This window comes from Carassius auratus, unplaced genomic scaffold, assembly GCF_003368295.1.
Source record: "Carassius auratus strain Wakin unplaced genomic scaffold, ASM336829v1 scaf_tig00001753, whole genome shotgun sequence".
NCBI lineage: Eukaryota > Metazoa > Chordata > Actinopteri > Cypriniformes > Cyprinidae > Carassius > Carassius auratus.
The window spans coordinates 405,305-432,887 of NW_020523394.1; the positions used below are offsets into that span (position 1 = coordinate 405,305).

Genomic DNA, 27,583 nt, shown 5'->3' on the forward strand with positions numbered 1-27,583 from the left:
ATCAGTCCCTCCAGAAAAACGCGATTATGCGATGGCCTGATTTAATGCATAATCAGCCAAGGGCCGCATATTTATGCGGGGGTCGCATTTTTTGAAATACGCGCGCTTTCGCCGCATAAATTGCCGATTTCAGGAAGCACAATATGCGGAGGTAGCATGATTTCATAATGATAATAATTTTTGTTGCAAAAAAGTCACATATATCTTAGCAGAAAGTTTAGAAATGTTGTGTTTACTTCACACAAGTAAATCGCCATTATTTCCCAATGGGAACCTTATGAAGTGACGTAATTGCGTGACGTGAACATCATCTGCGAACCCCGCGGTGAAACCAGGGTGAGGCACGCAAATCATTCTCATCTGACAACAAAAATAAGCGCAAAAGACCGTGCGAAGCAGTTACCGGTGTGTTACATGACAGTGGGGGCAAATTATTTTGAGAGAGGGATGAGGATGAGGATGGCGAATGAGAGGCCGTTAGTTTTCATTTTCACAGTGGACTGTTGTAGTTTCATTCAGAAGTTGATGCACCTCTACAGTTGTAAGATTGTACTTTTTTGTTACAGAATAGTACCAAAACCTTACAGTTGTACGTATATTAGTAGTATGTAAAATAATTTACTTTGCAGTAAGAGATTGCACTTTGCAATTCCTGTAAAACAGCATTTGTATATTTGTGTTCATATTTTATTTGTATTCATTTTTACAGAAGTTGTTGAATATTCCTTTTGTAAAGCTAGAGAACTTGTTTGACTCAATGTTTTGTAAGTTTGAGCCATGTGCTAATTAAGGTCTGAAATAAAACAGAATGAGAACTTAAATATGATTTGATTTAGTATGCTTGCTTATCACAGGAAGTCATAAGAAATGACTCTTTACAGTAAAGTAATAGCCTAGTGATAACAGGGTGTTGGGGGGGGGGTTACCTTTTTTTTCGCTTTTTTTATCAAACCGCAGTTTTTGCAAGTTCCCACAATTTCATCGAATAAGATTGCAAAAACATCCTGCATATTCCATCGCATTTTTTAAGAAAACCTGCCGCAAAATCAAGGATCTTTTTTTGCGTTTTTCTGGAGGGACTGTATATAGATATATATATATATATATATATATATATGTCGGCATTCAAATACATAAATATTACATTTTGTCCTAAAAATCAGTGTATTGTGCTTTTTGGAGCTTTAAAGCCTGCTTAAATCCCCATTCACTTACTTGGAAAGTCTAGTTTTGTGTACAGTTTAAAGGTTTGGAAGAGTAAATGATGCCTGCAGATCCATGTTTCTTAAAAAAGAACTGGCCTTGTGTGTCTGATGTTGTGTCTGACATATTTATGATTGTAAATAAGAAGCATTTTATTCCCCACAGAAAAGTGCAACCCACTACAGGTGGGAAACTGACAGTATTTATTTGAATTACATATTTTGATGGCTTTTTCATGCATAGAAAATCTTTTTGACTTGAAGTGTTTATTCTAAGAGATCTGGTTCATGACATGGATTGACCTCACAGTCGCTCCCAATAAACTGTATTTTCACTGATAAGAAACACGATCACGTGACATTTCCATGGTTTATTAGTAGCTTTCAGTAGCAAAACTAAAATATACAGATGTGAAGCTGTCTAAGGTGCTGAACTCATGGGAACTATTAACACTAACAAAAGAGTTCCCTATAATGATTCGATCTCACATAGTTGAACTATGAAAATACAATTATTGCGTGAGGAAAAAATGTAAATAAGAATATAATTTAAACATATATGTGCTTTGAGAAAGAAAAACATCAGGTTAATCACGTTTTAAGCAAACTAAAGATACTCTGGCAGTGTGTCTGTTCAAATAAACTTTGACGAAAGCAAACAGTTTGGAGTATAAAATCAAAGATTCAACCATTTCAAACTGTTCATAAACTACAGAACAAATTACAGATTTTTCCATTTGAGAGTTCGACTCGTTGAAAACAAAATGTGACATTCAGCTTACATAAACATTTCCTGCACATCAACATAATCAAGTGTACATATGCATATGAAAATGAAATCAAGCAGTTTACTTTTCGTTTGACATTAAAGGAAAAAACAAATGGTTAGTTTTTCTTCCTGAAATGGTTTCTGTGTCAGTCATTGTCCTTGGGATCCACTTTTCTAATGCTTCAGTGATAAATGATAACGCATTTAACCTTTGACTCTCAGTTATCTGAAAAAATAAGACGAACGATCAGCTGAGACATTATTGCACCAACAGCATGTCAATATTTCCCCCGTTGGAGACGGGAGTCTGTCCTCCAAGCCTGCGCTGACCTCACGCTATCACTCCAAATGACCGTAATCACTGCGGGAAGCAATAAAACCTTGTGTTTGCCTACAAGGATTGACTAAGAACTAGAGCAGGAGACCAAATGACAGAATGTTTTCATATCTGTCCTCTCACCTGCAGTGATTACCTCCAGCCGTGTGAAACTCGACCCGTGTTGTCATGTCGGGTACAGGTGTTATATGCAAGGGGAGTTAAAACTAAAATGCTAAATGCAACTAAATAAAAAAAAAAAAAAAAATATATATATATATATATATATATATATATATATATATATATATATATATATATATATATATATATATATATATATATATAGAATAATTAAAATGCTAAATGCTAAATTAAAAGTGCAAAAAAAAATGTAAATGCAAAAAAAAAAAAAGTTTTAATGCAAAATGTGAAAAGTTATTGTGTAGTTGCATTGGCTAAGCCATATATAGTGTATATACTATTTTTAATGTGAGAACATGGCCATTTGTAACTTGCAAATGCAAAATTAAAATGAAAAGAAAAGAAAAAAAATATGCAAAAAATTAATAAATACATAAATAATGAAATTGCAGAATATTATGCTGTATCTGGCATATTCACTTTATTTTTAAAATAAGAATGTGGCCATTTATAACTTGAATGTGGCAGGGTCAGGGGTCACTGCTCCCCTACCAGAACACGATCGTGGAGGGGGCCCCGAATCAATATGCTGTTCAGGGGGCCCAGAAACCACAGCAGCGCCCCTGACCGGTGTCATTCCAGTTATTTTAGGTGCACAAAAAGAGTTCCGTGTATCTGTGGTCATTTTCAGTTACTTTAAAGGAAGGAACACGACTGACAGACAGATCAAGGATGAAGTGGAAGTGGAACATGTAGCGTTTGCATTTAAAACGCAGAACAAACTGCTTTCCAACCTGGGCAACAGAGAAGTTCAAGTAACAAGAAAGATGCACGGTTATCAAAAAAGGCACATCGGACGACAAACAAATCCGAGGTTTGGAGGTTTTCGACTTTGCTGAGAAATGAAACCGGTTCATTTAAACACGCTTCAACTCTGCACAGTTCAAGACTGTTTCAAGAGAGCAGAACTGCAAAAGCAGAGCGTGCAGAATCCCAAAGTGAGCGTGTTTGGTGACAGATCAGATCTTTGTTCACATGCATGTGATTGTGGAAAGATTGTGCAACTACTGTTGATGTTCAGACAGAAGATCCCGCATTAGTTAATCAGCTGGTTAGTTAGGTCCTCAGCAGAACTGGTAGTTGTTGGGTTTCATGAGCGGCTGGTCCTCTTCTTTCTGCTCATGTGACGTCTCAAATGATTCATCTTCTTGCTTCACAGGGTCAGATGACTCTAGCTGTTCTTCACCTTCTGCGCTGGACTGGACATTTTGGTACTGTGTCTCCTATGGAAATATTTCATGAATATTACTTGTTCTTTACTCATTCAGATAAGATTGTGTTCAAAATAACGCATATTAATAAATAATCCTACAGTATGTTCACTGTTTTTCTATATGCATGGAAGAAATATATGGAAGACCAACTACATTTTTCAAAAAGTACAGCATGCACACTTTGTGAGATACCATATCCCATAATGCAATGCACTTAAAATTATATCAAATACATTTTTAACATCTCATCTCATGATCTGATCCAACCGCAAATAATTGCCTGCAATGGAAATTGCTATATGAAAATGTAAAATATGCATTTTTTTTTTTTATTAAAATGCAAAATTAAAATGCAAACATTTAAATGAAAAATGCAAAACTAAGAAAATATATAAATAGCAAAATTTGAATGTCAGCAATAAACAGTGGTTTGTTGCACAAATATGTGTTTACCTAATGCATCGGAATTATTACACGTTAACTGGTAATATTTGAATTCTGCTTTGTAAAATAAGGTCGATACAGATGGTTGGATGTTCATGTCTTCATGAAATCCCATGAGTGATGTACCTGTGTATCAGCCGGGTCTCCCAGCATCCTCTCGATCAGCTGACTGATCTTACTGAATGTTGGTCTCTCAGCAGCTTCCAGGTTCCAGCACATCTTCATGATGGTGTACCTGGACACAACATCATGTGCTTTACTATCACAAAATCTTAATCGCATTCACCGCAAAACCAAAAGAAAGAATTAGGAATATGCTGTATATGGACAACAAAGCCTCTGTATTTACAAGCATTATGAGTTGTTGCATTAAATGTTATCATTAAGACATCATGTTAAGCACGTTTCTTATTTGACAAAGTGTATTTTATCGCCTTGATTTATTATGATTAAATAACTTTATTTTTTATTTTTTATTGACTCTCCCCCTTAATGGTGCAAACAGAATTACTATAAACTAAAAACTCAAACCATTAAAAAAACCTTTTCATTTCTCATTTTGATTCAGTTTAACTTCAATAATAATATAATTATAATCAAATAACTGAAATAGTTAAAACTGAAATAAAAATGAATAAAAACTATATTGACATTTAAAAAATAAAAATACAAATAAAATTTAAAACAAAAATGACTAAAACTTATTACTAAATTAAATGACAAATCAAAATATAAACAAAATATGTACATTTAAATAATTTCTAAATATTATATATATGTGTGTGTGTGTGCGTTTTATTTTTTTTCTCTTTGTATTTTGAGGTGAAATGTGAATTTCGTTTTTTTATAAATTTTTGTTAAGAGTTGAGCGTAGCGTGACTAAACACTCGATTGCTGTTTTTTGGCCACATTGTATTTTGCATGCAACTTTTCTGCAGCGTGAAATAATCTCACCCTCTTCTAGTTTTGTAACAAAATAATTCAAATAAAAAACATACAGTATTGCCACCTGTTTCAAATTCAGCCTTTATAGTTTAATTCGTTTATATATTACGATATTTTTAATTTGACTTTGGAACAACTTGGGTAAAATAGTGATGGTTTGTGAATCTTTACTCTGTTAACCTCATGAAGAGATACTGAAGTTCAATAAAGCTGCAGCAGAGAGAGAGAGAGACAGAGAGAGAGAGATGTAAAGATCAAGCAGAGAAGACAAATATTAAATGTGTGTAAAATCATAGCCTCGCTGCCAGATCATGTGTTTAACACGCAGAACTAACGATCAAAAGAACAAAAAAAAAAAAAAGCATCAGAAACAGAACGAGACAGGATCTGAATCAGAGCCGCCCATGGAAATGTCAATATCAGTCACTGTTGACTTGTATGGGAACGCATAATCTCATGCTATTTTTCTATTTGTGTGATTTGTTTAGTGCTGAGTCTCTAGAAAAATGTATACGCATCATGATATCATGAGAATAAAACTACACACTACATACTGTACATGATCAAATATTAGGACAAACTCAAAACCATTTCAAAGCCTTTTCTTCCAAAAGTTCCTGCTTAGTGCTTAAATGCTTGAATTTAGCTTTGGAGACAAATGCATTGTGGTTATAAATGCCTTTACTAAAAATTAAATATACAGATAAAAGAAAAACACACCTAAACAAACTGAAATAAAATAAAATATTTGTAAACAATCTTGTTTTATTTCAACTATAGTTGCCAAGGCCACATTATTATTTTCGATTTAATTGTTGTACTAAAATATCTAAAACCTAAACTGAAAAAAATGTATATTAACTATACAAACTGATAGAAATGACAAAAATAGCAAAAAAACAAACAAAAAAAACTATATAATAAAAAGACACAATCAGTTAACAAATTTACAAGACCGTGGGATAGATAAAAAGTTTATCCATCTCTGATAATTGCAGGTTTCTATCGTCATGCAGGTTTGTTTATGTATTAAACTTGTGGCCATGAGAAAAATATTTTGTTTCCACAACATAGGATCTCGAAGCCACAACTTCACATCACATGGCCGTGACATAAAGATTTTGCTACCTCAACAAAATGATCTCGTGGCCACCACATTTCATCACGTTCCCACAAATGAATGTCTTTTGGCCTTAACAAAACTAAGATAAACAAACATGTCCCCTCCTAGTCACCGTATGTATCAATCTTTGCTTCCATCTTTATCTGTTGAAGTCCACACTGCCAAATCTTCATATCTCCACAACAAGATCAACAGCACTTCATTTACACGTTATCTCTTTAAAACTTTACATTCTCTCCTCTATCTTCTTACCCACCTTCTTCACAGACAAAATTAAAACCATCAGCAGTCAGTTCTCAGCTCCACACACACAGGAACTCAAACCAGTCACATCCACTGCTAAAGCTCTCCTCTCCTCCTTCTGTCCCCTCACTGAGGCAGACGTATCTAAACTTCTCTCCAGCCATCCTACAACTTGCCCTCTAGACCCAATCACCTCACACCTTCTCAAAGCAATCTCTCCTACACTCCTGCCTTCACTCACACATATCAACACATCTCCTCTCACAGGCATTTTCCCCAACGCATTCAAGTAGACTTGTGTAATCCCACTGTTTAAAAAACCTACACTGAAAACTTGTAGATAGCTACAGACTGTCCACCCTCGCATTACTGGGCATCACAAGGAGGTCTTTCAGGGTTGCCTGGAGGAGGAGAGCTATTCAAAGCACATCAGCTGGTCACTGGGGTTCCTCAGGGATCGGTTCTTGGACCCCTCCTCTTCTCCATATATACTACATAAATAGGTCCTATAATACAGGCACATGTTTCTCCTTCAGTTGCTGTGCTGATGACACACAGCTCTTCATTTCAACCCAACGATCCAATGGTAGCTGCATGCATTTCAGGCTGCCTGGCGAACATTTTGGCTTGGATGAAAGAAAATCACCTGCAGCTAAACCTGGCAAAGACTGAGTGTCTCGTCTTCCCTGCCACTCTAAAGCATGATTTCACCATCCAGCTAGGTTCAACAATTACCCCATCAATTTTGGTCAGAAATCTTGGTGTAATCTTGGATGACCAGCTTACTTTCAAAGACCACATTGCAAAATCCACTCAATCATGCAGGTTTGCACTGCACAATATCAGAAAGATCTGGCCCTTCCTAACAGAGCATGCTGCATAGCTTCTTGTCCAGGCCCTTGTCATTTCTAGGCTGGACTACTGCAATGCTCTTTTGGCTGGACTTCCATCATGCACAATCAAACCTCTACAAATATTTCAGAATGCAGCAGCATGACTGATCTTCAACGAGCCCAAAAGCACTTGCATTTGTGTAGTTTCTTTGTTTTGTTGACTTCACCAGAACACTGTGAAAGAATGATTATGTGTTTGTGATGCTGTTCATCTCACTCACATCTCTGGAGGTGCAAAGTCAGGTCTGGACATCTGATAGCCACATTTGATCATGTTATAAAACTTGGAGTCCACCAGTATGTTGGGATACGGGCTCTTACCTGCAGAAACACACATTTACTACAATAAGAGAAAATCATGTAATTGTTACAGAAACTTTAAACCAGAACCCAGCAGTATTAAGTATTTAAACATAAATATATTTTAAACAGAAGAAGTGTGTGTAATATCACTTTTTCTGTGTGTTTTCAGAAGCTTAAACAGTATAAGCACATGACGCTTGCAATACCAATATCATGGGTTAGATTCCCAGCAAAATTAAAAAGCACGAACTGATAAAAATGTACACCATCAATGCAGTGTAAATGTCTTTGAATAAAAGCGAATGCATAAATATGAATGGAATTTTTTTATTATTTTTTTTTGTTCAGCTGCCTTTAGTCATGAAATTATGAAAAATCAAAATTCCCTCTCAAAACTCAAAACTTTCTCAGCCAATCTGCCAAAACGACAGGTTGTGGAATGTGCCACTTTATGATGTAATAGCGTGGCCTCCGCAAAAGATCATCAACGCCTGCTTCAACATCACTGCCTGTTTAGCCCCGCCCACAGTTTCACGCAAACACAGAAATCAAACGATAAAGATGCTCCGGAGACAAAAAGACACTGTAAAGTGCTTTGCCTTCCTTCTGATCCCAATATTAGGAAAGACCGGATACAGTTTATTTTTAATAAAGTTCCAGACCATGTCAGTAAGTAATCATCCTTTGATCACTTCATATTACCACGGATTTGTTTGCAAACAAGGCACAATTCGGCGAAGGATTTTCAGTAGATTGAAACTAAAAGATGATGCTGTGCGACTATATTGGAACTGAGAGTAATGTCGCACCACACAAGTGTGAGCAACTGTTTTTATGTGGTCACTATTGCTTTGTCTGTTATTACAGATATGTACTGAGTATTTTTACATTTAATTTAATCACAGCTAGAAAATAGCATGTTACTTCTAAATTAAGGTTTGTTGTATGTAAAAATCTTGATAACAGTATAAGTGGACCTTAAAGAACAGTACAAAATAATAAAAAAAAAGCTGTCCATGACCGCTTTATTGGGTAAAATTGACCCACAAAAATCGCAATCATTATAGAAATTGTATAAGCACAAGTTTTGAAACTCTGCATGCATTGTCTTACCCAAAACATCAAGAAAAAGAAATCACAGGTTAACCAATATTTCCAAAAACTTAAAAACTGGGTTAAAAATGTGAGTTAAATTGAACCACAATGTAGTATAATGGTTTCAGTCTCACCCAGTGAGAAAATCTCCCACAGCAGGATCCCGTAAGACCAGACGTCACTCTGAACCGTATAAACGCAGTCGAAAATACTTTCTGGAGCCATCCACTTCACTGGAAGACGTGCCTACACACACACACACACACACACACATACTTTATATACTGTATATGCTCTTCCAGTAACATTAATAGAATGTTCATTCAAATTTATCTGCTAATTTATAATGTTCTGAAAACATTAGCCCAAAATTTTTATATATATATATATATATATATATATATATATATATATTATATATATATATATTTCCTTTTTTTTTTTTACTTTTTTTCTGAAATATTTTTTACATGTAAATATTTAAGAACGTTCAGAGAACATTCAAATGTAACGTTCCCATAATGTTTACCAAACTATAATATTTAGTAGAAACTGAATTTTTAAATTGAATTGAAAATCCTTAACATGTAACCAAGATAAATAAAATAAAATAAAATAAAAAACATGAAAAAAATTCAAATAAACCTAAATGTTTCGAACATTCAGCTATAATAACGATATCAATGTAACAAGAACATTAGCCAAACGGTTTTGTCAGCTGGGATCTCCGTGGAGTGTTTGTGACGTTTGTTCGCTCACGTTTCCTTTGACTACATAGTTGGAGTCGTTCATGATGTCTCGCGCCAGACCGAAATCACAGATCTTGGCCACTCGGCTGTTGGTGAGGAGCACGTTTCTGGCCGCCACGTCTCTGTGGATGCACTGCCGAGATACATGACAGCAGTTCACTTATGATCAGCTCTGGACTTACTGAGGATGAGGTTTAAATTGAGTTATCTCACACAGATCTCATTGTTTTTGGTGAAGGCTGCTTCACCAGACTCACATTTTTAGCAGTGAGGAATTCGAGCCCCTGCGCCACCTGATATGAGAAACGGAGTAAGTCGTCCATGTCCAGCTGCCACGAACCTTCAGCCTCGCAATCCAAAGAAGAACCTGCAGCACAAGAAGAAGCAGCTGAATGCTAGCAGCTGAAGTCTAGCAATAAGAGAATAAACTCTTATATGTGATGAAATAAAAAATATTTTATTATATTATTTAAAATTGTTTTTAGTTTTAGTTGTTTTTTTTATTTTTAGTGTTCCTGTAGCTCAAGTGGTAGAGCATTGCGTTATCAAGCGCAAGGTTGTGGGTTCGATTCCCAAGGAACACATGATAGGTAAAAATTGTTAGCCTGAATGCACTGTAAGTCGCTTTGGATAAAAGCGTCTGCTAAATGCATACATTTAATTTATTTAATTTTAATTTTGATTTAACAACCTCAACTCATTTCAATTTGGCAATGTACTGAGCAAAATATGGTGTTCATATATGTAGTGTGTGGTTTTATGATGATGTGTGTCTGAGGAAAGCGGTTTGTGACTCACTCTGAGCTGAGTTAGTGGGTCTGGAGGAGGCTGGTCTCATGTCCAGATAATGATCAGAGCAGGTGCTGGAAATCCCACTGTCACTGTATAACAAATAATGAGGAAAAAAAAAAACGGTATTTGGACATGCACTTTCAGTTAAACACAAGCAAACATATATATATATATATATATATATATATATATATATATATATATATATATATATATATATATATATATATATATATATATAACTATGTTTTACTTTCAATCTGCTGCAATGTGTTAAAACTGTATAATACTTTATTTGACTATTATTATATGTGTTTGTTGAACGGACCTTCTGAAAAACATTCGATCCGTGTCGATGTTCTTATAATCCGTCGTCACCGGAGACGGAATCATCATGATGAAGTTCAGGAAGCTCTCGGCTTTGTTGCGTAGGAAATTCAGAAGATCACCATGACAGCAGTATTCTGTGATCACCAGCACAGGACCTGGAAACAAGCCGGAAAAAAATCCACAATTGAGCAAATCCTGCAGGGAAATCCAGTTTTGACCAGTTTCTGTTGCTTTGACATGGTTGCTATATCTGGTACAAACTGGTTTAGAGAGTTGATTAGCTTGTTGGTAAGTTGAGTGGTGCTCGAAAAACCATCTTTTAAAACCAGCCTGAGCTGGTTTTATCAGCTGGACGGTCTTACCGCTGTGTGTACAAGCACCCAGCAGGTTCACGATGTTCTTGTGCTGCCCGAGATGACTGAGGATCTTCAGCTCAGACATCAGAGCCTCTCGCTCGTCTGGATGAGCGCTGGCTGCTCCCAGCATGCAACACAACACAACACAACACAACACAATGCACTCACTGGCTTTGTAAAGTAGTTTTGTGAGAGAAACATGAAAAGACCTACGTGACATTTTCAGTGCAGATAATATGAAGATGTTAACTGTATTTACTGGACTGATCTCTCTACACCTGAAATGAAATATGTCTCATAACTGATGAATTTTATGAGCTGTTTATTCCTTTAATTCAGCGTTGAGTCGATCTGTATTGTATAAAGTGCTGTGCCAGCTAACACGCTAACACATTTTTAAAGGTTGTGTAAATGTCAGGACAAAACATTCTTGAAATAAAGTTTATAGTACATTCTTATAACATGTTTTATATTAGCTATATGTTCTCATAATGTTGAGAGGAAATGTTCTTAATGATATATATATATATATATATATATATATATATATATATATATATATATATATTAGGGGTGTAACGGTTCACAAAATTCACGGTTCGGTTCGATACGATACACTGATGTCACGGTTCGGTTCGGTTCGGTTCGGTTCGATACGTTTTAGATACAGCAAAATGTAAAAACATCTCAACTTTTCAGAATGCTGCAAGCGCACCGCGGGTCATGTGACAAGAACCAACCAATCAGCTTCATCCTTTCCCGTAACAACGTTGAGAGCTCAGCCAAGATGAAGGATCAGCTGATCATAGTTGTATATGGATTGCAATTTTGAAATAAATTCAGTAGCAGAGCTACTGCAAGCGATTTTTAGAGCTGCAAATCCATTTATCCTTCGCTGAAATTTCCGCGTCTCATGGAGAGAGCACGTCATTGTTGCTTAGCAAAGACAGACGCCTCATGAGCGCTTCTGCCCGAGCGCTTTGGAAAGGAGGAGAAAGACGCGCTTAGCGTTTTCCATGCGTTTTTAGGAGCGATATGTGAACGGCCCCTAAGGCGCTCGCTCACTCAGCACGCGCTGAAGGCTCGTTGCAAAATGTCTAATGCATTTAACAGACCAGAAATATAAGATCCTAAAATAACCAACAGGTCTGGTGTTTGGGTTGGATTCCCTGTAAGCTATAGTGTCTAAATGCTGCAGGGATAGTTTGCTGCGTGCATGTTTCTCCTTTTTTTCGTCTTTTCCCAGATAGTACTGACGCATATATCCCAGATATTCCCGCTGGTTTTTTTTTTTTTTTTTTGTAATCCCGCTGGTGTACCCTGTCATGTTGCAGATGCGACATACCGTTGTTTTTTTATCCACCACTCTCTTGCCATCACCATTATAGCTTAAAGGGAATCCAAAGTGCACCCAAACACCAGACCTGTTGGTTATTGGAGGATCTTCTCATTTCTAGTCTGTTAAACGCATTGGCTATTTTGCAACGAGCCTTCAGCGTGTACTGAGTGAGCGAGCGCCTGCTGAGTAGCCTAACATAAACATATAAGATGGTGTTTTTTTTCTTCTTCGGGAGTGTCAGGGGCGTTGCCCGTTACGTTGTTTGGGTTATTGGGCTACCTTGTTGAACGCATATCATTATATTTCTCTCTCTCTCTTTTTTTTTTTTTTTCAAATATAATTAATTACTCCAACGAACCGTTCGGTATACATAATGCGTACCGCGTACCGAACCGAAAGCGTCGTACCGAACGGTTCAATACGAATATGCATATCGTTACACCCCTAATATATATATATATATATATATATATATATATATATATATATATATATATATATATATATATATATATATATATATATAATAAATGTGATTTAAAAGTTGAGAGAACATGAAAAATGAAAAATGTAACATTCTCAAAACATTTTCAAAATGATAGAATGGAATGTTCCGCTGACGTTCACATAACCTAGAAGAAAATGGACATTTTGAATGTTTCAAATATATTAGGTAATAACGTTTTCATAATTAATGTGAATGTTTAAAAAAATGTTCTTAGAACTTATTTTGTTAGCTGGAAAGTACATAAAATAATTGTGAAAAATGTGAGATTTACATGATGTTTCACACTACTAATGACCATGCCATAATATTACCATATTACATATCTTTAAAAAAGGTAATGGTAATACTGTTGTACGCTTTATAATTGTCATCTTTTCTGACCTTTCAGCATTTTGACAGCTACACGTGTGACGTTGTCCTCTTCTCCCAGGCCGTACGCCCTGGCCTCCACCACCTTCCCAAAGGCTCCTGCGCCCAGAGTCTTTCCTACACACACAAGCAGCAGAATCACTCCATCAGAGACCGTATGCAAATGCACAGACTGCTTCTGAGATCAGCTTGCTTTGCATTCTAGAATTAAAATTCATAGTGATATTTTTGTGGGGCTTAAAGTCTAAAATGCCCAAATGGAGTTCTGTTCTGCGATCATAAAGAAGTGAAACAAATCAGTTTAGAAGGTCATAATCTTGTATTATTATTGTTTTTTAAAAAGTAAAATGCGGTTTCTTTATTATATCAATCGAATCAATTAATCAATCTTAAAACTAAATAATAAAAGTAATAAAATGTCAAAATAAAGTCAAATAACAGTAAATTAATAGAAAAATAAATAAATTGAAAATGACATGACTGGAGTAGGGATGGGTGAATTAATACAATACAACTTTTTTTAAAAGGCCAGTATCATCAATATTGATTCCAATACTTCAATAATCAGTGATGCAGTACAAACCGAGCTTTAGTTTGTCTCGAGGAAACTCCCATTTCTCATTGTATGGCAGTTTTGTTGGGTCTATGAAGATGTAGTCGTTTCCATTTGTGGCTTCAATGATTTTCCAGCGGACCTCATATCTGGGTTTCTACCAAAAGACACAAACTAGAGTTTCAGTAGAGTAGAGTGTAAAGGCCTCACACACATATCAACACAATACAGAGGAGAAATTCACTGTGTGTGAAATCAACAGGTTTGAAATATTCAGAATTTAGTGCAATGACTCATTCTTGAGTTTAGGGACATGTGTGTCAACAGCGACGGTTTAATTTTGTTTACGCATAAATTTGCCTTGAGAAGCTCTGCGACATGAAATTGGAGAGCAGTGATGAATCAGAAGTCAAATTCTGTGTAAAACGGTTTAATTTCAGTCCGTTCCTCATTTCTCATGATCATTTACCTCCAGAGGACAGAAGGGTGTGGGGGATGTGACAAAGATTTCCCAAAAATACTTTACAGAGAAATAATATTTAAAATAAAAGGCATGCCTAATGAATTGAGCAGGAATGAGGAACTGAGATTTATGCGCTCCTATAAATAAAGGTTCCAAAATGGTGTTTTTTCTTCTGAGAACGATTTTATGTTCCTCAAAGAATTTTTCTTTTACTTTTAAGAGTGTAAAGATCCTTTAGCGCTTCCATGGATGTTAAACATACCATCTAAACCAATAAAGAACGCTGTATATATATATATATATATATATACATAACTGACATTTGGTGTGTAGCTAGCTAGTGTGGAAAACAAGAGGTTCGTTATAAATGAAGCTTGACTGAAGTTAGAAGCAGCTGTGATCGACTCACCTGTCTGTACTTGTAGATCATGAAGATGAGCAGCAGCGCTAGAACCACCATCGCGACCGTAGCTCCACACATAGCGCTGGAGAAGAGCCGATCTGAGACAAAAACACACTTACGTGATCAATAACCCAGGGAGAAGAGCTCGTCTGTTTAAAGTCTGAAGCGTTTGTTTACCTGAGACGTCCATAGTGAAGGTGTCGCTGTCTTGTCCGGCCAGATTGAAGGCCACACACACCACGGTCATTCTCTGGTGGGACGGTCCCAGGGTCAGGACGCTCTCCACACCCACCGACCCGTACGGCTTCTCCTGTAACACCAGCGTCTGCGTCTGGAGGGGCTGAAGTCCCGTGGAGTTTTCCGGACAGCTGATGAACACATTATACAGCTCAGATATGGCAAAGTCTTTTAGGTGATCTAGAATCTGAACTAAATTACACTGGTCTGCATCTTATCTCGCAAATAAATCCAATACTTGTTTCTGACTCATTTTGAGAAGCCAAATATAGTGTCTGTTATGCTGGAGCATGTCGCACCTTTCTCACTAAAGCATTTGTAAAGTGAAGAAGTCTTGTAATCTCTCTTAATCAGTGGGAAAACACCACAAATACTGTAATCCCTGGATCCTCTGAGCCGGATTACAACTACACATTCAATTCTCAGCCCATTTCCACATGTATGACATTATTTTATGCCTCATCCTGACAGAAGAAAGCGCAAATGAGCACTTGTTGGTGTTTAACTGCATCCAAACAGCCAGAGTAAAGGGCAGATTTTGTGAAAACAAAAGCTGATTTTGCAAAGTGTGAAGTGCATTAAATGGTGTATTTGAATATTTTTGATTTTCATGGCTTTTGGTATTTTTTTTTTTAAGTGCATTAAAGCTGATAAAGAGTTTTTATTGACACATTTGATCAAATTAGACCATATTAGCTGCTGTCTGAGTTGTCTGTGTTGTTAAATTTGCTGTTTTCATGTCTTGTTTTGTTCAATTTTCCTGGTTATTTGTTAAATGTTGCACAGCATCTGTGTCTATGGAGTGAAATTAGTCAATTCAAAACTTTTGTCAGGGTAAAATATCTAAACTTCCCCAATAATAATAATGAGTCTGAATGATTCATTATTTAAAATAGGGGGAAAAAAAGTTGAAGGTTCTCTAAAGTTCTCTAAAAGTTGCATTCGATTACAGAAGTGAAAATCGAGTTTCTGTTTGAAAAAAGATGTAGGGAATGACCTGAGGAATTGACTGGATGGTGAAAAGTGTTTTTATATCCTGGCTAGAATAATGTGCACTGATGAATCATTCACAATAAAAGTAAAAAAAAGTGCATTTTGAATGTAAAATGGTTTTGATTTTGATCTCATGTTGGCTTTGAGCTCATAGCAGGCGCTCAGTGTCAGATGTTTAATAATGACGTACCTGGTTCTGATTCCTGTGCACTGATACCAGAGGATGCTGGGAGCTGGATATCCATAAGACCTGCATGACAGAGTCGTAACGTTCTCCCATCTCACCGTCGCTACAGGTTTTCCTGTGAAACAGTATCAGCTTTAATGTTGCAGAAGGAAATGTGGTTGCATCTTTGACTTGATTTCTTTACAGGTTCTGGGTTCAGAAAGTTCAGCTCTATCAGCAGCACTGATTTAACTCTAGTGATGAACTTTCAATGGAAACAGGCCCAAGTTAAAATACAGACTATACTTTATTATACGGAATATATATTAACTCTTGTTATGAACGTGCCATTTTCCGAGTTTTTTTGATTTAAATGAATGTACACAAGAAAAAAGATGATTTAGATCAAATTAGAGCAATTGTTTTAGTAATGATTGGTAAAACTGAATTGGTAAAACCACAATAATGTCCATTGCCTTAACATTAACAACAAGCAATACAGTGATTAAATACATTTATCTCAGGTTCATTGAATGATATTAACCAATACAGCTTTTGATTTTAATGTTTAAATTAAATTTCACCTTTTTTAACAAGTAACAAAACATATATATATATATATATATATATATATATATATATATATATATATATATATATCAAATAAATAAAATAAAAAACACTGAATTCATGTTAAAATTCATACACTTACAAAATATGAAATATTTGTCCACTTATAAATGCCGTATGCAAATGCACAGACTGCTTCTGAGATCAGCTTGCTTTGCATGTAATATTAATATTGCATTAAAAGTTAATTTAACTTTTTACAACTGAGGTGTCTGATCACAATAAGTGCTGCTGGTGAAGCTTAATTTGGAATTTTGGATTATTTAAACATATTAAATTAAACAAATAATAATAATAAATATAGAAATAAATAAAGAAAAATCATGAAAAAGTACTAAACATATGCAAACTGAAACATAAAAATAGATAGTTTTAGGAATGATTTGCAACTGTACTTACTGTACATTTTAATATCAAAAGTAATGGAGGCATTTTTGTTGCTGCTATTGACGTGGAGTGTGTAGCGGCCGCTTTCCTGGAAGTTCAGTCTCTTGAGGAACAGCAGCGCCTCGTACCTGCAGTTCCACAAACCTCACAGTGACCTTTCAGTGACCGTCAAACAAGCACAAACAATCACATCCGGCTTACGGCTATCAGGCTCGACTACAGAGTTTATATCCATCTTGCTTGCCATGCGTACTGAATAAAAGTAATGCCTGCCTAAATGTGTGTTTTAGACTGACCTGTCGTTATAGTTGTAAAACCGGTTCTCTGGGAGTGAGGCATTGTGGGATGTTGGAGTCTCCCACTGGTGTGAGATCAGCGCTGGATATGCTTCGATCAAGACACTGAGATCAACATCGTCGCCTTCTTTCACCTCGATGGACAGACCGCGATGAGTGAGCTCAGAAGAGATCTTCGGGAAGAGTCGAATGTATGGTTCGTCTGTCACAAATCAAAGTGTTTTAATAGTCTAAATGGAAATGAACTACAACATTATTTATTTCTTTAACAGCATGGATTAACAGTGTAATTGCTCTGCGTTTCTCACCCACGACCATCAGGTGTGTGGTGGAGCTGTTGGCTCCGGCCTCGTTCTGACCCGTACAGGTGATGCTCCCCGAATCAGACAGCTGGACAGCCGGTATGATCAGGATGCTCTCGATGGCCAGCCGATCCCCTACCATCTTCGAATTCTCTATTGCTTGGGGCAACTGAAAAACAAGTCTCTTCAGCTCAAGAAGGCTGCATTTATTTGATGGAAAAATACAGTAAAAATTGAAATATAATGAAATATTATTAATAGTTGAGGTTAGTGTTTTTTCTATATGGATATATTATAAAATGCAATTTATTCCTGTGATCAAAGCTGTATTTTCAGCATCATTACTCCAGTCTTCAGTGTCACATGATCCTTCAGAAATCATTCTGATATGCTGAGTTGCTACTTAAGAAACATTTCTGATTAATATCAGTCTTAAAAACAGTTGTACTGCTTCATATTTTTGTGGAAATGGTGATGTATTTTTTTCAGGATTTGTTAAGGTTCAAAAGAACAAATATAATTATTTGTTAATTTATAAATGCCACTTTTGAACAATTGAATGCATCTTTAATGAATAAGAGAAAATCATAGTGATCCTGAACTTTACATTGTATATTGTACACTATATGTGACCCTGGAGCACAAAAGCAGTCTTAAGTCGCTGGCGTATATTTGTTGTATAAATAACCAAAATAACATTGTATGGGTCAAAATTATACGTTTTTCTTTTATTCCAAAATCATTAGGATATTAAGTAAAGAACATGTTCCATTAACATGTTCCTACCGTTGATATATCAAAACATAATTTTTGATCAGCAATATGCATTGCTAAGAATTCATTTGCACAATTTCAAAGGCGATTTTCTAAGTATTTTGATTTTTTTGAACCCTCAGATTTTCTAATTGTTACATCTCCTCTAAATATTGTCCGATCTTAATAAACTACACATCAAAGATTAAAAAAAATTAATACTTAAGACTGGTTTTGTGGTCCAGGGTCACATGTTGTATATTGTAATGTTTATTATTATTATTATTATTATTAGTTTTATTATTATTTCATAAATCAAGAATTGTTAATTGAGTTAATTGGACAATTAAATACGATACCATTGACATTTGAATCTATTGTTGGAGTTCTTATAATTTGAATTTGAAAATACTTCATCCAGAATTAGATGCGATACTGAGGCCAGAGGTCAGAGGTCGTACCTTTCTAGAGGAGTGCGTCCATGTGACGTTATAGTTAAAGTTGGGGTTGTTTGTGGTGCAGCTGATCTGAAATTTCTCTCCCACCAGTTTTACATACTCGCTTCTCTCCAGAAACACGTACGGTGGAGAACGTAATCCTGAATAAAGAAAGTATAGAGGAGTTATTAAATGGGTAGCTTTTATTATTGTACATATAATTGTACATTAAATGGTAATATTAATTAAATATTCATATATTATATAATCAATATGTCCCATGTATTCCCTTGAAATTTCAAGTCAGTATTTCAATAACACATTCAAATGTTCATAGTTCTTTGATGTTGGTTGATGGCAGGCAAACAAATAAAGATATTTTTTAAATGTAAGTGTTTACTTACATTTGAATTTGTTTTTATTTTAAAACTATTTATTTACTTATTTTTCAATTTAGTTGATAGTTAGTTTTTCATCACCTGTATGTTGTGAAATCCTGTTGTACATTATTTATTCCGCGTAAGAATAAATTGAAAACCTTTTTATTCGTAAATGTTTCAATTTATTCTTATTCTTAAAATATTTTTAATTTTTTTTTGCTTTTTTTTTTTTTGCTTTTAAAAACTTAAATAGCGTCTTTTGATGCAGTGAATCTTGTACATCAGGGATTCCCAAACTTTTTTTGACGGCCAAACAATAAATAATAAATGAATAATTAAACAAATACATCATTAATATAAATATAATAAATTTTCAATTATTAAACAGCACAAGGTTTGCACAATTCTCTGATGTCTTTATTTATTTATTATTTATTTATTTCAATTTGACATTTGATAAAAAATGTTTTTGTTGATTATTAGTATTCATCAACTTCAGTTTGGCAAACCCTTTTGTGCATTTTTCATTCAGCAATAATAATAAATTGCAACATTTTGTAATCTTGTGAACTCTTTGTCTTTGAAACAATTCGTGAAATCACAAAATTTCTAAAGGTTTCGGCCTTGAGCTTTTTCTCCTCTGATTCATATGAAAGCAAACATGGGTTTCAATAAAACTCACGTTGAATGATGTTTACTGAGAATATCTTTGATGCTTTCTCAACTCCTTTGATTCTAGCTCTGCAAATGTAGTCGGCATTAAATCCAGGCTGAACATTGTGAATCAAGACGCCCTTTCTGGGGTCAAAGGTCACGTTCATGCCGTAGGGCACCGCTGAGCCGTTATCCATGCGGAAGGTGAAGTCTGTGGCATTGGGGTCGGTCAGAAGACACGGGATCATTAGATCTTCACCTTCTTTGCGTACATAACGGTGATTCGTACTCGGGGAGACGAAGAGAATTTGGGGATCTATAACCAACACAGATTCAACATTCAACGTGTTTCTGCATTTATAAAATAGTTTAGTTCAGAAGCATAACTGAAAGTGTTGGTTCACTCACCCCTGACAAACACATGAACCCAAGATGACTCGTTTGAATCATTTGTGTTTATATAGACGCACTTGTAAGTTCCTGTAAAATCCGCCGTGGCTTTATCCACATGGAAACTCCGGACATTTCCGATTTCCTTGGAGATGAATTTCTTGTGTCTGGCCATTCGGGGAAGCCATGTGACCGGACCGTCACCTTCACAGATCAGATGAAGAGGAGAACCAGAGTCGAGAATCAGATCCGTACCGACCAGAGCTCCAGAGTTCGGTCGGATCCGCGGCTCAGACCAACCTGCCAATCACAACACAGACAGAGACATAAACCTGTAAAACCTGACATTGTGCTCCTTGCTTTAAAAAGAGAGAAGAAATCCCAGTCCAAAAATGATTTAAATAACAAACAGATCACCAATTCCTTATACATTTTAAGACGTCCTATCTAAGAACAGTCTTTTCACCCTTATTCTAAAACCTATTCAATTTGTTAATACCTTAATTTCTAAAGGCAGCATATTCCATTCTTTTGAGCCTGAATATTTAAACGACCTTTGACCATACAGTGTCATATATCTACATAAATGAATATCCATAATGCTCTGTCTTAACATTAACCTGAGAAAAAAAAAAAAGAATTGAAATATACCGGAGCCCTATCATTAATGATTTAATTTACCATTTTTTAATTTCCGTAATATGAATCTTCTTTTAATTGGTAACCAACCAATCTGTTGACCACATAGCTAAAACAATGTAATCCTAAAACTAATCTTATCAATATATTCTGTGGTTTTTCTAACTTTATCATCCAAGTTCTGGATAAATCAGTCATCCACAAACAACACTCAAAATGCAACTGAACTAAGCATGTAGCAATTACCATTAAACTATCTCTATCCAAAAAACAGCGTATCTAGCTATAAACTTAATTCTAGCATTCACTTTTACAAATAATTTCCACTAGCCTCACTTAAATTATTATCCAGAACACATCCGAGATAATTGTCAGATGTTATACTTCCAAATCATCCTCTTTACTTCATTTATAATTGGACCCAAAATGAATAGATTCTGTCTTTCCTAAATGTAATAAAATAGTATTTTCCGACAGCCAATCCCATGGGAAAAATGTTTTGCTCAGTGGTTGATTTTCCTAGACTCAGGAGCCTTAGATGAGATTCTCATATATCTCTCATTTAAGAAGAGATCTCAACAACTTCACAAGGAGTGCATCAAGTCAAGTATTTGAAAGGCACTAAATAAAGGAGGTGAAATCATAAATTCAGAGTTAATAGATTGATTGGAGGAGAAATTATGAGAAATATTTGAAATTTTAAAAAGATATCACTTTTGATATTTCGTTCTTATGGGATCCTTCACCTTAACTGACTCTTCACCTAACTTTTCTCGAATTTTATTAGTCTCCTTCTCAGAAGCCAGTAAAGCAGCATCATCAGCATATAATAATATATTACACTCACAAGCAGCCTGGATATCACTGATATACAGTATACTAAAACAAAAGGGGACCTAATACACTTCCCTGTGGGCAGAGGTGGGTAGAGTACCCAAAAACTTTACTCAAGTAAAAGTAAAAGTAATTCTAGAAATATTTACTCAAGTAAAAGTAAAAGTACTAGTCTTGAATAGTTACTTGAGTAAGAGTAAAAGAGTATCGGATAAAAAAATCTACTCAAGTAGTTAGTTACTAGTTACTTTGGGTCATATATACGGAGCCTATTTTTATTTAGATATATAGATAAAATGTATGTAATGTATGTGTGTGTGTGTGTGTGTGTGTGTAAATGTATATATTTGATCAGCCTTTACTCCAATTTATGTAATTTATTATAAAACCCTGTCTGTTTACTTAAGTAACAGAGATGTCATGCCATAACATATCTTTAATACAACTGACTTTATATTAAATGTGAATTTAACATTGAAAGTTAATGTGATATAAATATTGCTACTAATCTTTCATTGTTCAGAAAGAGAGCAAATTACATTTACATTATTAAACATAATTTTCACTGACAGTCTAGAGTTCAATCACTCTCAGAAACTCCCATTAAAATCACTGAAACTGTTAACACTGTGAAATCAATTTCTTATTTATAGATTCGTACACACATCTGCACTTTGTTGTTTCTGACGAGAGAATTAGCCAGGAAGAGGTATTCAGTCAGTAAGCGAGTGAAGGAAGCACCGACATTTCAGCGATGACTCATCGGAACACCTCTGATTGGCCATTGCATTCAAAAGCTCAACAGAACCGTGTGTGATTGGTTAATGTGCAGCGCTGTAAAAACGCGTCTGTCTCTGGCTCAGCGCCAGCAAGCGATCACAGATCTGAATTTAGCAGCTGATGATATGACTCGCTGAACATACTCGTACCGGTGTGATTGTATTAAAATTAATAAAATCTTAATCGGCTATTTTTTGTCTTTTGGAAGATGCATTCAACTTGAATCCCCTCTGTTATAAGCCACACACGTACAACAAACTAATGTAACAGTGGTATCATGTACTGTAATCGAATGTAGCCCAAGTTATTACCTGTTAAACAGTAGACAGCACACGCGTTCATCTAATAAGGATCTCCACCGCAAGCAAATAATAGCCTTTGCAGATTTGCTTTCAATTCAGTGAAGTTCCATAGCCCCGTTTTCAACGCTGCTGATGATCTTAAACGTTACAACTCTCTGAGTGAACCGCTTCAGACGCTCAGCGCGTGCGGCAGGGAACTGAACGACTCATTCAAACTGATTCACGAACCAATTCACTCGCTTGCCAATTGGTTTCATCAAGCCTTTGAACAGAATTGACTCAAAAGAATGAATCATTGGCGAATGGGCATCGCTCATTGCCCAGAGAAAAGTAGACGGCGCGTTTGGAATAAACTGAAGCATTTATAACATTTATTGCATGAAGATAAAGTAACGAGAGGGGCGTCGCCCACAGTAACGAAGTAAAAGTACAGATTTTTCCCCAAAAATTTACTCAAGTAAGAGTATAAAGTACCCATCTTAAAATATACTCCGAAAAGTATTAGTTACCACGAAAAATTACTCAAGTAAATGTAACGAAGTCAATGTAACTCGTTACTACCCACCTCTGCCTGTGGGACTCTGCTGTAAACAGTTTTACTCTTAGAAAGCATCCCTCCAACTTCTACCTTTTGCTCTCTCTCTGATAAATACGAGGCCAGCCATGATTTAACTACAGTATATCCGAAAAACCCATAGCTCCTACTTTGTTCAGTAATATTAAATGGTTCACCGTATAAAGCTTTTTGTAGATCCAGCAGGTCCATTCCACACAAATTTACCTTTACTAGCTCTATTCTAATACAATCTGTCAAAAACAATAAGCGTCAGTTGAATATGACCTCCTAGAACCAGATTCATTAAATCATTAATCAGAAATCATTAATTAATCTATTCTTGCTGACATAATCAGACATTTGTTCATTGTCATATGTTTAGCGTTACATCACTTGCTCACCAATGGATCACCAATGTGTTTGTAAGAAACAAGTTTTTAACTTCAAATAGTTGCTAAAACATGAGTCCTCATTTCATAATGACGTTTTCTCCAGTTAAAAAGTTGTCTTTTCTGAATTAGGAGAGAAATAAGCACAGATCATGCACCGTTTACAAGCCAAAACAGTTTTAGCAAATATGGTGGTGGATTTTGATGTGAGACTCAACAGGACTGGAGGCAGGATTTTTTTTTTTTTTTTTTTTTTTTTTTTATAGACTAGATCTTAAAGTTTAAAAGTCTTGATTATGGATTTATTACAAACTCACAGCTTTTTCATTTCATAGAGATTAATTGATGGAATGGAGTCATGTGGATTATTGTGATTTTTTTGAATCAGCTGTTTGGACTCTCATTCTGACGGCACCCATTCATTGCAGAGGATCCATTGATGAGGAAGTGATGGAATGCTACATTTCTCCAGATCTGTTCCGGTGAAGAAACAAACTCATTTACATCTCGGATGGCGGAGGGTGACTACATGTTCAGCAAAAAGTTCATTTTTGAGAAACATTTTCCCTTAAAATGGAAACACTCAGCGTCATTTAGTCTTTCTTTACATCATGGGGCTGATTGCATAAACTATTCTTAAAAGGTTTAGTCATCTAGTTTCTTCATGACTGGTCTTAACGTTTTAAAGTCAGCTACAAAAAGGTAGATTGGTATAATGTGAATAATGAGAAGAGAAATTAAAGCTGTGTGTGTGTGTGTGTGTGTGTGTGTGTGGTGAGACAACATGTGGAGCCAGTGATCTGCATTGCGCAATGAACCCAAACATCCTGATCCTTCTCTCACTTCTGCTTCCCATCTGACGCACAAACCAGAATCATTGAGACTTTTTTCCCCATCATATTTAAAAGCGTTTCATCAAGCCATACTGAGAATTTAACATTATTAATCAACCAATTTACAATATACAAAATTCCCCAAATCCAGTTTAGTAGATTACAAAAATGTATGTTCTTCCTCAGTATTTTTGTCACTTTCTATTGCAAAAATCGGATGCATTTACTTGAGATGCAAACAACAGAATTAGAAGTACGTTTATTATTTAAACAAGAACAAATATCTGACAACAGGGTACATTGAATTTTTACTTAATTCAAACTGAAAATAAGTATATTTTTTCTGACTTCGTTGGCACAATTTGGAAGATGTTATTGTTTAATTTTTCAGAATATTTAAACGCACACTGTGCTCACAGACATCTTAAAAGTGCTGGAATCATGTGTTAAAAAAATCCCCCCAAAATGAGTCATGGACAGTATAACCAGTCTTCATATTTTATAGGAAATAATTTCTTACTACGTTCAGATTATCAATTATGTAGTTGAATATAAACTCTCAAACCTATAATGCACAGAAGAACTGCTCACATGACGATAACTGACTAAACTGAGTTTTCATCCATATCAAACATAAATGCAAAAGTATATTGAATAATAATTCAACATTAATATCAGCAGCATGATCACTGTAATCATTTTCTGATCTTGTGGGACAAAAGCCGACATGTCAAATCTGCCTCAGAACCGATGTCAGAAACATTGAGAAACAAACGTCTGCAGAGACAAGAGGCAGATCAAGAACCACTTCACATCCATATAAAAACAGGATTCTTCATGTGCAGGCAGACATTTTGTAAAATAAATTGATCTATTCATACTTCTGAAGATTTAAAGCAGAGTAACGTCTCATTTAAGTATTAAAATTGTCTCTCATTTTGGGCTTTTTCAAACTAGTGGAAGGAATACATCCAAAAGACACTGTTAAGTGTTTCTTTTATAGCACTTTGTCTGTTTGTGTCAAATTACAATACATATTTTTAAAGGCCATTTTCTCAAAATTATTATTTTCTCCAGCACCGAGCCATAAATCTCCACTTCAGTAGCATTTACACACACCAAACTTTAAATTTTTATTCCTGTCTATATTCTGAAGGTTTTTACAGAGGGATTTGTTCATATATATATATACTTCCCCTGATTATATATAACATTTTATTCCCCCCCAAATTATGAAAATATATTGTTTTTTGGCTGTTCAAAGTATTTTCTGACTTATGGAGTGAAAAAAAAGATACCCAGAATTCCCTCTGTGAAAACATTTGACTCTAATATTTCATGTCAAAAAAAATTAACAAAAATTTCGAAACTGACTTCATCTAGTTTTCAGATTTTTGTAAAAGACATTTATGCAAATTAGCGCATATTTCATTAAACAATGCCTCATTTGCATATTAAAAATATATATTTTTAAACCTTGTAATAGAATTTTTTTTTTTTTTTTTTTTTTTTTTTTTTGCAATAATCAATGTTATCAATCAACTTGTTAAGTAATGTGATAACTGTTAGTTTGTTTTAATTTTTTTATTTTTTTTTTACCCCATTTACCTGCAGTGTCTAGCCTTAAAAGAATTTAAGTCAGAAGCAAATGCACACATGGTTTGTCTAATGTTACTACTCGTTTCTGAATGATCAAAGAACTTTTAAAAGTAAAATTCGCAAAATGATAAAATGGAAGGAAAATTAAAAACATTTTTAATCCATTTAAGTTCTGGGAACATTCAAAAAATAATGTTTTCATAACTTAATGGAAACTTTAAGAAAATGTTCTTAGAATATATTTTTTGGAACTTTGTGGGAACATTGTTTTGAAATGTTCCTAAAACGTTGTCCAGTCATAATTAAAAAGTTTTAAATGCAACAACAAATGAATTCGATCTCATCTGTTATTTCTGATTTGACAGTAAGGTAAGTGCTGATTTTCTCACCCTGAGCTTGAGCGAACAGGATCCCGCAGACGAGCAGGAGCGCAAACATCTCTGAGCGGCTCCTGTTCAATAGTTCATCAGCGTTTAAGAGGAAATAAGGACTGATCCTTTCGTCCTTCAATGCAGACTTCTCATTTCTGTCTTGACAGGATATGACAACAGTGCGTGGCAAATCAGCTTACCGTGCAACAATCCTAGAAACTACAACAACAAAAAAAAATAATAATAATAATATTGTGAAAATTAAGTCTATTAGTGTGTCCAGAAATCATGTAAATCATTCATCAAAATTAAGCAAAACCGAAAATAACAAGCACACTTATTTATTATTATTATTATTATTATTATTATATATTTTCTAGTACAAATATCTAAACCACTTTATATCAAGAATTATTTACTGCTAAATTACTATTTATAAATCTTGTTTTCAGATAGACCGATCAAAATGAAGTTTACATTTAAAACATGAAAAACTGGGTCAGAAAAATCAAGATTATTTTTCTTACCTATGGGGTTTTTTTTCTTCTTGTCTTAAGCATAAACTATCAGAAAACAAGACTTGTACAACGTGTGCATAATTATAAGGCATGTTGATATTCTGATCATATTTAAAATATGTTACTTGATTTTAGTGCTGCATTCGACAATATAGACCATGACATACTCTTAGGCAGATTGGCATTACGGTGGTTTAGATCATGTAGAGTGACTATATTTTAGTTTTCCAAAAAAAGGATAGTGGGTGTGTGGGGGTGAGGGGCTGGGGTGTGGTTGGTTGGTGGTTAAAAGTAGTGCCTAATGTAGCGCAATGACCATGTCCCAAATATCAACATTATACAAAAAAATATGTGATTTCCGTACATAAAATATTTTTTTACTGTCAATGGTGTGCATATTGATCATAAACACAGCTAAAAAGCATCCTACCAGTGGCCCTCCTTCACTGTTAAAACTTAACATCTAGTACAGTTTCATCATATTTAGAATACAAAATTTTTCAATACAAGCATTTCAATCAAAT

The 27,583-nt window shown here is 35.1% G+C and overlaps 1 protein-coding gene across 1 annotated transcript; it reads right to left on the reverse strand.

Moving 5' to 3' along the window:
• Nucleotides 1–2,670: 2,670 nt before the first annotated feature.
• On the reverse strand, nt 2,671–26,608 carry LOC113069556 (macrophage colony-stimulating factor 1 receptor-like). The gene is made up of 21 exons (XM_026242706.1): nt 26,560–26,608; nt 20,257–20,538; nt 19,877–20,164; nt 18,839–18,975; nt 17,631–17,793; nt 17,323–17,524; nt 17,039–17,154; nt 16,034–16,145; nt 14,791–14,981; nt 14,620–14,711; nt 13,778–13,904; nt 13,207–13,311; nt 10,985–11,095; nt 10,621–10,777; nt 10,299–10,381; nt 9,758–9,867; nt 9,511–9,633; nt 8,886–8,997; nt 7,575–7,674; nt 4,276–4,384; nt 2,671–3,714 (listed from the first exon to the last, which is right to left on the reverse strand). The coding sequence occupies exons 1-21, from the start codon at nt 26,606–26,608 to the stop codon at nt 3,556–3,558; spliced, it is 2,928 nt and encodes a 975-aa protein (XP_026098491.1). The 3' UTR covers nt 2,671–3,555.
• Nucleotides 26,609–27,583: the final 975 nt, after the last annotated feature.